Source organism: Anarrhichthys ocellatus, unplaced genomic scaffold (assembly GCF_004355925.1).
Source record: "Anarrhichthys ocellatus isolate YVR2014 unplaced genomic scaffold, GSC_Weel_1.0 scaffold11, whole genome shotgun sequence".
NCBI classification, from domain to species: Eukaryota; Metazoa; Chordata; class Actinopteri; order Perciformes; family Anarhichadidae; genus Anarrhichthys; species Anarrhichthys ocellatus.
Genome location: NW_022280041.1, coordinates 2,496,302 through 2,507,150, shown reverse-complemented (window position 1 = coordinate 2,507,150; position 10,849 = coordinate 2,496,302). Strand labels below are relative to the sequence as shown.

The following is a 10,849-nucleotide window of genomic DNA, read 5'->3' as shown; positions in this document are numbered from 1 at the left end:
TGGTATTTTTAGGACAACAGTTGGGTCTGCATCAAGTGATTTATGGAGCATATGTGCAGTGCAGGTGTTTTGGAGGACATTATGTGGTGAGCATGTCCTTGTCAATGTTAGGTTAATGAACTGTATGGAAATGTTCAAATGCAGGCTACGCATAAAAGAAGTTGAGTTTGGAATAGTTAACACGCTAGGTTTGGCTTGTCTTGAATTAAGGAAAATAGACACTGCTTTAAACCGCTGAACTTGCCTAAGAAGCGTCAGGTTTTTCTCTTTTCTTCAGCATCAAAGAAATCCACTGATAGTTTTCTGTACACCCATGGGTACATTGCAAACAAGAACTGCTAATAGCTCATTTGTAAGTGGATAGACATAGATGGAGAGGCAACAGACACAATACGTTTCTTTATTAGATAGATCTGCTACCTTGTATTTCATGCATTAAAAGAAAATCCCAAACCTCTGACAGGCTGACTAAGCAAGCATAGATGACACATTACAACAGTCAGACAACGGCGAGACATAAAAAGTGGAAATGGGAATTACATTCAGGATAATTTGGTGTTGAGGGATCTCACTCATTCTAAAGCATCAAAGCAGTTTGATGGAATTCAACGGGTATCGATTAATGCTTCCTCCTTTCTGTGAAATCTTTATTTGCACACCCTCGACTATGACAAGAACACAATCCTACCTCAACCTAATCTACAAGGGGAACACCAGAAACCCAGAGAAAGTGGAGTACTTCCACCCCCCCATCAGGTTCCCCCTCTCCAGTTTGAGGGAAGCCTTGTCCCCTCTCTCCATCATCACCAGCCCGGCGTTGGTGGCAGCTTCTCTGGTAACGTCCTGGTCACCTGCGAAGGCTGAAATCACCGGCCAGCCGTTGAGAACCAAACTCACCTGTGAAAAGATGGGTGAGGAGATGGAGCAGGTGAGCAGAAGGGGGAACCATTTGTCAGGAAATGATAGTCAGAAAACATAGAATATATATTTAATCCTGTAGAAACAACATTAGTGAGCTTTAGTAGGTTGATTTTGTTACTTTTGGACAGAACAAGGCTCTGCAAATAAGCATGCTCGTCAAAAGTGTCAGGCCATGCCTTTAAGCTGGTATTCTTACTTGTATTGTCTGGCGGTTATAAACTTTGACAACATGAAAGCTGAAACTGTAGACCCCTTTTCTAGGGGCCACAAAGATACTCCTCGCTGGATCAAAATGGCTGCCAACATTTACTAGGATCTAGGGAGAAGAGGAGATGAAGAGAGAGAGTAAATACAACAAACAGGCCCTGAGCCAAGCTGCTAATACTCTATTAATGTTTTGGAATATTTGATCAAAATTAGATTTTGATTTTGGAAAGTTCAGCGCTAAACTATTGCAAGGAAAACAAGAAAGGTAGGAGATGACTAAACGTTCCGGCGTACACCGACTACAGGACACAAACCAGACGTTGTGAATCATTATTTGTCTGGTTTGTGCATCGTTACATTTAATAGTCCTCTTCCACAGCTCCAAGACGTTGCTTAAAATAACTCAGCCTCACCACTCAGTATCGCTATCGCGCAATACTTTCAGGCTAACAAATAAACACCAATTAAGATGTGACACATGCAGCGTATTGTTTGTGAGCTCTACAACTTCCAGTATTTGACAAGACACTGGCATGTGAGTCATGTGAGTTAAAGCATTTATCGGCACTAACACGACGTACTCTCAGTGCTCACAGTGTGACTGGAGGTGAGTCGAAACTTGTTTGATCAATTCTGTTTAGTGACAGCAGCAAGCGGTAAAGTCAGTCCACCACTTTGCATTAACTGGAAATACCCAACAACTCCTGGATGGATTGGCGTGGAAGTTTGTTCGGACATTTATGGTTCCCAGAGGATGAATCTGAATGACATTGGTGATTCACTGACTATTCCTCTTGGGTCACCATGAGGTTGACATTTGTGGTTTTGAGTGAAATGTCTGGACAACTTCAGATTTCAATGCTAACATGACTTCCTTTTCCCTCCCAAACTTCAAAGACTGTTTAAACTATGGATTGCAAATCTAAAATGTAGCACCATTTTGCAGGCGCATGACCTTTTCCTTATCTCCAATATATTCAAAATGCAACTTCCTTGTATAAGTCAGAAGTAATATTTCAGAGCAGCTTACTTAGTTCATTGCTTCCTTCGTTTTTAAAATCAGAAGCAAAGACCAATCACAGACCAGTAGGCTGCATGCTACACCAAACTGCGGAGCACTTGGATTGATCAAAATGCCAAACTTGGGACTATTACAAGACTCTGAGCAGATGGTTGAAGTTGATGCTAACGTTGGATAAGGTAAAAAAAATGTTTTGTCTGTTCCCTTGATAAGCAAATGCCCCCTGAGCCTAGATCAGGCTGGCTTTGTGTAGCTGAGGTTCATCTAACATCTATATCATATGATGAGTAGGCAGACTGAAGTACAATTTAATCTGGATCCTGCTGCTGGTAGCAAGAACATTGTCAGAGTTAAAGGCATGAATTAAAATGAGGAAAAGGCACGTTCAAAACTAGCCAATGTCTGACTCATTTTGGATTCCCCCACCTGGTCAAAGTAGATGGTCATGGTGCGGTTGCTCATCTCCGAGGGTTCGTGGTTGGTGTTTCGGATGGCTGAAAACGCCACCCGACCGGTTCCGGACCTCACCGACATGCCCAGAGCGTTACCCGATGGCTCCGCAGAGGGGGTGGAGTCACACACCACCAGACACTTTCCCTCCAACACGATTGGCTCTGTGTCATTCTGGCAACTGACCTCTGAGGGCCCCCACTGGAACAGAAGCAGCAGTCCAGCAAAAAAGACTGAGCGAGGAGCAAGGTAGGGCGGAGAGGGACGAGATGGACAGGGCATTGTTCCAAATGACGGCGAGCTTTAGGTGTTTTGGGCGCGTAGTGACAATATGGCCACCACAAATCAGCGAGAGTGTGTCTTCTTGAAGAACACCTCACTTTAGCATCATAAGTTCACCTGGAAAAGAACACTTCAACTTCTCACATCTCATGGGATATTTAATGATTCAGGTAATCCTCAGCAAACAGTTCTGCCAACAGTGGTCGGAGATCAAGTCTATCTGACTTAGTTGGCACCAGGGTGGCTGCTTCCCATAACAGCAGACAGAAAGTCCTTATAAGTAAAGGTGTAGGTTATCCAGCTTCTCACAGCACAGCGAAAATGGCCGTCAGCTAAACAAACTGGTTTTGGAAGCTTTCAAGGCTTCAGGCCTGTTTGAAGGAGCAGATCACAGGACACAATTTTGTGCATGAAAATCTTTTTCAGTATATGAAAAACAATGACATGCCAGAGGCGTGGCTACTTTAACACCCTTTTCTACGTATATTTTTTCAGAGAATTGTTGAGGACCGTTGGATTGACATTCAGATAACGATAAATTTACAGTGGAATTTACAGGGGAATGAGGTATTTTTTACCAACTAAGCTTAAAATATAGGTGTAAGCATATGTTTGCCTATGTAATGTGTGCATGTGATCACATATTATGTGTAAATTATCATCCAAAGTACATTAGGATCTAAATCAAACAGTAAAATCCAGCAACAACTGCATCAGAAATGGAAACTGTTGACTTTTCGTACCTTGGCGCCTTGAGTAAGGGAATGTCAGTGGACATTAAGCGGGAAATGATTTTTGCTGAAGTGGAAAATGAGTGGAAGTAGAAGTGATGAGGTAATGTTTTGGCCAGGAAGAGGGCATGTAAGTGCCAGCTGGACTCAGGAGGGGGGACTATCACTGTCCCACCACCAAGAGGCCATCTGTGGGTAAACATGCCCACTCTCTCTCCCCCTTCACCTTTCCAATTAAATCCCTGTCTCTGCACACATTATAAATAGAAATATTACAATACTACCTCACGCATTATGGGAATGGCAGATTTGTTGATCAGTAAACTACCATAATTCACACAGCAGCTGACTCTTCATGCACTGCAGGAAAAGCAATATCTTTATGATAAATGTAGTGAAAAATAAAGAGGAAGTCTTATATCGTTTTGCAGAAATAGATGAATCCCCACAAAAAGTGCCTCAACAACACACCCAACAATAAGCAGTGCAAGCATTTTCACAAAATCAACCATTGCAACATGAATAAAAGTATGATAGTTTGTTCATAAATGATAACAAAACACCCACCTCTCTCTTTAAACGTTGACTCTGCAGCGACATACAGAAACCAGCTTTCTCCAGTGAAGTTCGACCATCCCAAGAGTCTCGTTCCCTGTTTGGCTTTATCTTTTCTTCTCCCTCTCTTTTCGATTTGTCCCATCTCTCTCTCTCTCTCTCTCCAACTATCTCTCTGTTCCAGGAAACCCCTGTGGTCGAGCAGACGTTTAATCACATCACAAGCACCGCGTCCTTCTGTTCTCGCGCCTCCTCGACCCCCTACTGCACCTGTTTCCCCTCCCTCCACCTCCATCTCTTTCACCTCGGATATCACAAAAACGTTTTGGAAGGTTTGGAAAACAAAGCTCTTCATATGCAAAGGATTGGTTCATCTTGGTTACATGATTTTTAAATAGTGAGTCTGGATTAATAATTACACCCATGTTCATGTTGTGAATACTCAAACCTGTCTATTAGAAATTACAAATTAGGGCACTCACTGATTAAAGCACATTTCTTATTCTATAACACTTCTTCAGAGGCCGACAGAGTATCCATGACATTACACTGTCGATGTAGTTTGCCTGTATGCTGGTAATAAGTATTATTGGTACGTACTGTACTGGTACACCGTTAGTACAAAAGATGACACAACTTTGACAGTGAGTAATTACAGTCTACGTGGCAGACTTGTTTGACTCTGTAATGAAATGTGTTCTATAAAAAAAGCTGCCATGCATTTCCTTGTCACTGGCAATAGAGACAAAGAAATAGCTGAGCTTGTTCAGATGAGCAGTACAAACCGTACAAACAGTCACACTTTGTAATTACAGGGTTAGGGACGAACACTTACTTGAAAACTGCTTATTAAGTAGGAGAAGGACGGGAGTAGGGGTCTCCATCTTCATCTTCAAGGGAACACTAGATTCCAATGATTTTAAATAACAACCTTTAAAAACTTTAAATAAATAAAGGCTGAATATCATCTTGCTGTTGAAACATCCAAACATTTTAGTGGACATAAATGACGGTGCCAACTTTCCCCAATAGGGTTAAATTACAGCCGGTGAGTGGCTCCCGAATACTGGTTCAATACTGGACCTATTTCAGAAATCATCATCAACATCCAGGTTGAATAATACTGAAGTTGCCCTTTTTTTAAGGTTGCCAAAATACCTTTTGCTTTAGCCCCCCCGTCCACAACAGTATATTGCTTGGCTCCCATGCCAGGTAATGGGGGCGTGTCAACTACCATATACTTAAGGTAATAGACTGACTATGAATAAGTACCTCTTACAACCCCACCTCAAGACATCAAAAATATCTCTTTAACCAATTCCCTCAAAAAGCTGAGAGTTGAATCAGCCACACCTCCGTCTCTTTGATGATTGTCATGTTATGTTAAAGTTTAAATACATTACATTAAAGACGTATGAATTGCAATTTGCAAAATGACACAATGTCACAGTTTACATTTTTCAGAAGACAGCTTTTATTTACAGTTTCACAATTTGATTCTCAAATTATACATTGCCCATTTAGGCTATGGAATAAAGTTTCCCACCGCATGCAACAACATTTTATACAGGCTATATTTATATACCAAATATTTTGACATCAGTTAGCCACATCCATGACATATCATAAAGCTGATTCAATGGTTATGTCCTTCCTTCCCTGACTCTTTCTTCAAGAGGACAGATGATCAACTGGGCGGTGTTCTTCCCATCATCTTGAACACAGGGGTTGAAGTACGGGTTGATGGGCTCATTGAAGTCACACCCGCTGTAAGTTTTAATGTGTGTCTTTGTCTCTGCGTCGTAGAAGGACACCGATCCTTCCTCGTAGTCCAGGAACACGCCCACTTTCTGGGGGGTTTCTTGGAGGCGGAGCGTGACGGAGGGGCCGGCGCAGGTGCTGAGACTGCCGCTTCTCCGGCGACAGATGGCCCAGTAACCGCTGTCAGGACGCACCGCGATGGCCCCCTTCCTGTTGATGGACTCTCTGGACACGCCAAGATCCCACTCTGTTTTATCACCAACCTGAAACACAAATTTAAAAAATGCAGTCAGACACGCATGCTTGCTTTAAATTAAAAATGCTTTTGTGATTCACTTTAGGCCGATTGTGTTTGAATATACTACATGAAGAACTCTAGAATTAGAGGGAGTTTTATTTTAATTGTTAAACTTCTGTGGTGCTTGGATTTGTTTAAGTGCACTGTTTTCCTGTTTCTGAGCTCCTTACCTGAACCACCCAGTAGCGTCTTCCAGATGCAAAGCTTTGTTTCCCCAAGACGCAGGAGTTAAACCGCCGAGGATTGTCTGGGAGTGGAGCATTATTCTTCTGGCTGCTGACAGTTACCTGTGGATAATCATCGTTACTATCATTATGTGCATCACATTAAACACTCGCCTAATTTTTTATATGTTAATATGTCACATTACTTCCAACTCTATTACAGTAAAATGCAGCACAGCATGGGATGTTTTAGAACAGTAGCTCAACAATTTTAAGCTCAAACTGCTGTGTCAGAACAAATGTGAGAACTTTTAGTTTCCCAGTAAAACTGTGCTCTTCATGTATTTACTTTAATGATCATATAATCAGACATTACCTTCTTTCTGTCTGGAGACAGGACGAGCCAGCCTGAAGCAGTCTCAGGGTCCAGAGTGACATCGACTGCAGAAAAGAAACACAGTGAGTCATGTCGTAAGAAGAGGAACTAATCCAAGTTAAACTATTGCAATAAGCAATGGACGTGTGACTGTGAACATACCTGCATATTGATTCAGCTTGTCTGCTTCTGCAAAAGAAGAAAAAGATGATTTTTATGCACTGATTTTCACAACAATTCTTTGAAGAAGATAACCATTTTCTGCCAAAAGACTACTGACCATCTGCAGACAGCTTGTCTGAAAGATCCTGGCAGACGTCGACGAGCTTGGAGAAGGCTCTCGTCACCGTCCCACCGTCGCAGTTATCAGAGTAGACTGCGACCTCAGACCACTCTCTGGTGGATGGGAGTCGACTTAGAGACGGGAAACTCTAAAATGAGGAACAACGCACAGGTTTCTCATGATTACAGTTGTTGAAACGTTGACGCTGCACACACAGAAATGTTAAAATTGACTTCAGGTATCTAACCTGCAGGAGGTGAACTGGGCTCTGACTGTGCTCCAGCTGCTTCAGCTCGATGCCCCTCGTCTGCAGCTCACGGATTTCCTGCTCCAGCTCCTCCAACAGCTGCTCGGCTCTCCTCTCAGCTTCTTGATGCTTCTCCTCCAGCTCCTCGACCAGCCTGGCCTGTTGTCTCTCGATGATGGTTATCAGCAAGCCGCAGACCGTACCACTGCCCTGGACCTCCCTCTCTGTGATTATCTATCGATAGAAACGATAGAAACATTTACTTTTACAGATAAAAACAGACAAACATGACCAGTTATCCCTTTCTGAACATGCACTGACTTACTTTACTTTGATCCACTGAATTTCTTATCTGCTCCATTTTACTCCGTCTGGCACGGCTCATCTGTTTAATGCTGGCCTTCGTGTCTCTCAAAGAAGTCTGCAAAAGGTCAAAACATTTTAATTTTAGTGTTAATTGTTAAAGAAACATTTTAATATTCATACATGAGAAAAGCAAGTACAAGGACTGATTCTATTTTGGCAGATTTTATGAAGATGACGACTAAAAGAAGAGTTTTCTCACCTTGACCCTATTCCTCTCCTTCTCAATGGGTACTATGTTGTGGTGTTTGTGTTCCCTGTGTTCTGTGCATTTCACACAAACAGGCTTCTGGTCACTCTTGCAGAACATCGTCAGCGGCTTCCTGTGTTTTCTGCAGAGGTGACCGGTGATGAAACTGTCCGGATCCGTCAGCTGGTGCATCTGCAGCGCTGGATCCCTCAGGTGAGGTGTGAGGTGAAGTTCACAATAAGATGCCAGGCACGTCAGACACGACTTGACCGATGGCGATTTGTCTCCGCAGCAGATGTCACAGGGAACTTCCTCAGCCTCAAAAAGTTGGTTTAGGGAATTTTTCCTGCTTCCTGGCGCCACCACATGGTCCAAATTCTCCCTTTGAGTCCTTTTGATTTGAATCAAATTCTGTTAAATCTCAATTTAATTAAAACATTTTTGGTTTACTTTTGTTTGCTTGAAAACGTGAAAGATAACAATAACAAACCTTTTGTAGATCTCAATGATTTCAGCATACCCTAGGTTGATCCTGAGTTGTGGCCGCTTTTCAAATATCTCTTTGCACAGCGGACAGTCCGCCTTGCTCTTCGTATCCCAGAAGCCCTCGATGCAGTCCAGGCAAAAGTTGTGACCACACGGGATGGAGCTCGGGTCGGTCAGGATGTCCAGACAGATGCAGCACTTGAACTGCTCCTCAAACGACATGGCAAGGGCCATGTTTGTGACTGTAAAACAAGACATTAATAGGTGTCAAAGAAAACCAATTCACAAAGCTTTCACAATCAGATTGCAGATTGTTATCTACAGAGAAAAATCACATAAATGGTCCCTCTCGCCTTTTCTTCCAGGCGTTTTGGAGAAAGTTTGCAAACTAAAACATCAACATTAACTAATCTTTTTTTAACATCTGTACCTGCAATTATCAGTATCGACATACCTTTTTTGGGTTGTCGTGTCGCGTGTTCAGACCGTCCTTCATCAGACGCAGACATTAATACTCACACACACCTTGCTTGCAGAGGGATTCACCACTCTTGTCTGATCACGGTGAAGCTCCTCCCCGCTGGATTTAAATAAAGTCTCCCAAAACAAACACTCTGGTCGGTCTGGTTCCTTGGCAGGAATTGAAGCCTGAAGGTGAACCAAATTGTACTGAAACGTTTCATTCACATGCTTTAACACACTATCCCACTATTCACAGTCACGCATGTGATGGAACAGCAGTCAAAAAGCGATAATTCATAGTTAAGGACAAATACATTTGTGTGTGTTTGTGTGTAAAAATAGAATTATAAATAAATATAATGATAATAATAAACTATATATAGTACAATATTGTTTTTAAAGTTGCGTTTGAAGGTATAGATCAAATACGTATATGTACAAAAGTCCCAAACAGAGGCAGGATTTGGGGATTTAGCAAAAAGGCAACAGTCATAGCTAACCTAGCCTTAAACCACCTCTTTACCCTACAGTGTAATGATTTAAGTTTGCATTTGGTGCCCAGAAGGAAGGCGAGTCCCCACAATGTGACTGTGTAATCCCATCTATGTCTCAACAACCCGAGTAATTCACGCCCACACACACACCAACACACATATTTACTTCGGTCACTTTTGGGGACATTACCGTTACCCGGTCTGTGAGGAAATGACTCTACTTCTCTCTTGATTTATTACCTCAGTAAACATTGTAAACATGAGTTTATGGTCTTAATCTCTAGTTTCAAGTCTTCTTCAATACAGCAGGCTACCACGCTGAGGCTAAGTAGATGTGATTGTTCATATGGCATGCTAACATTTACTAAAAGCAATGGTAAATCTTGGCTTAGTGTCGGAGCTTAAACGCCTTTTAAACATCGAATTATCTCACCTTGCTTCGAGCGATCATTTAGCATAATGATTTTAAATTGATTACGAGTTGCAGCCAATTGTATCATAAGTATATAATTATAAATTGCATCTGTAACGGCAGCTGGACTGGATGGACAAAACCACAGGCAGGTTATTTATCTATTTATTATCTTGTGTACATCATTTCTAACCATAAAGTCCACTAAAATGAAAGTATGTGGTGAACCTGTATCTAGTGTGAGACGCTCTCCAGACCTTCTAGCTGTGAGAAGTTGAGACTGTGTGACGGGGATCTTTTAAAATGACACGATAGCGTAACTTTTATATGCTTTGTCATGAGACGTACCAAGTGTTTCGCAGATAAGAAAAGAAGATGTGTTTGTTTTGCAAGTGCATTGTCTTGATAACAATCGGATGGAGACATACCGTGCTGACATCTTAGAGGCTATTGTAAAAGTCGACTCACTGCTTGAACATGAATACAAAGCATTTGTTCAATAATATTTTGTTTTTGCAGGCGTGTGTGTGTATGCGTCAGCTTTAATAGAGACTTTAGAACAGTACACCTGTCAAATGGGAGGTGATAGGTGTCATATACAGACATGCAACTCAAGGTTACATATTTGCCAGTGGTGGAAAGTAACAAATATACTCGAGTATAATGTTGTGTCTGCAACTTGGTTCACCCTGCTGTTGAGTTTAATCAGTGGCACGAGACACACCTGGGTCTGCTGTGCCCCGAGCACACCGTGCAACCGGATCATCTGACCTTTTTGGAGGATTTCTCCTCCCCACACACGCAGAACTTCTTTTTAGTTTCGTCCACTCCCTACTGTCTTTACGAATTGTTTGGATTGTTTTGTTGCAAATAAATTACTTAATTAAAGGGAAGTTCTTGATGTTCAATCAGATGGGAAAAAATACAAATAAGGCAACAATGTCGATCTTACTCATTGAACTCTTACAGTATATTTATCCCGGCTCTCCACTCACTAAGATTTCTGAAATAAACTCATTCATCTTTTGTCTGGTTTGCGTTTGTGTTCAACATTAACACTTTCCAACAATAAGAATTTCGACATCTAATTTGGGAAATATTACACCAAATGAGGAAAGCTCGTGAAAATAGCTTATATAATTCTTG

At 41.8% G+C, this 10,849-nt stretch overlaps 2 protein-coding genes across 2 annotated transcripts; both read right to left on the bottom strand.

Moving 5' to 3' along the window:
* Positions 1 to 384: 384 nt before the first annotated feature.
* LOC116385687 (cerebellin-1) lies at positions 385 to 4,311 on the bottom strand. Its single transcript, XM_031851360.1, has 4 exons — positions 4,180 to 4,311; positions 2,576 to 3,252; positions 1,118 to 1,237; positions 385 to 897 (listed from the first exon to the last, which is right to left on the bottom strand). Exons 2-4 carry the CDS (start codon positions 2,879 to 2,881, stop codon positions 700 to 702), a joined length of 624 nt encoding a protein of 207 aa, XP_031707220.1. The 5' UTR covers positions 2,882 to 3,252; positions 4,180 to 4,311; the 3' UTR covers positions 385 to 699.
* A 1,499-nt stretch (positions 4,312 to 5,810) lies between these two features.
* On the bottom strand, positions 5,811 to 8,569 carry LOC116385559 (zinc-binding protein A33-like). Its single transcript, XM_031851142.1, has 9 exons — positions 8,340 to 8,569; positions 7,862 to 8,240; positions 7,622 to 7,717; positions 7,297 to 7,530; positions 7,047 to 7,197; positions 6,929 to 6,955; positions 6,767 to 6,831; positions 6,397 to 6,513; positions 5,811 to 6,191 (listed from the first exon to the last, which is right to left on the bottom strand). Exons 1-9 carry the CDS (start codon positions 8,567 to 8,569, stop codon positions 5,811 to 5,813), a joined length of 1,680 nt encoding a protein of 559 aa, XP_031707002.1.
* Between the last annotated feature and the right edge of the window lie 2,280 nt (positions 8,570 to 10,849).

What these genes read in the sequence shown, in the direction of transcription:
- LOC116385687 (XM_031851360.1), bottom strand. Translation starts at nt 2,881, where the DNA reads ATGCCCTGTCCATCTCGTCCCTCTCCGCCCTACCTTGCTCCTCGCTCA. An exon ending in TGACCATCTACTTTGACCAG is followed by an intron (nt 1,238 to 2,575) that starts GTGGGGGAATCC and finishes TCTTCTCCCTAG; the next exon opens with ATCCTAGTAAATGTTGGCAG. An exon ending in ATAACCGCCAGACAATACAA is followed by an intron (nt 898 to 1,117) that starts GTAAGAATACCA and finishes ATCTTTTCACAG; the next exon opens with GTGAGTTTGGTTCTCAACGG.
- LOC116385559 (XM_031851142.1), bottom strand. Translation starts at nt 8,569, where the DNA reads ATGGCCCTTGCCATGTCGTTTGAGGAGCAGTTCAAGTGCTGCATCTGT. An exon ending in AGACAAGCTGTCTGCAGATG is followed by an intron (nt 6,956 to 7,046) that starts GTCAGTAGTCTT and finishes CTTCTTTTGCAG; the next exon opens with AAGCAGACAAGCTGAATCAA. An exon ending in TGTCTCCAGACAGAAAGAAG is followed by an intron (nt 6,514 to 6,766) that starts GTAATGTCTGAT and finishes GATTATCCACAG; the next exon opens with GTAACTGTCAGCAGCCAGAA.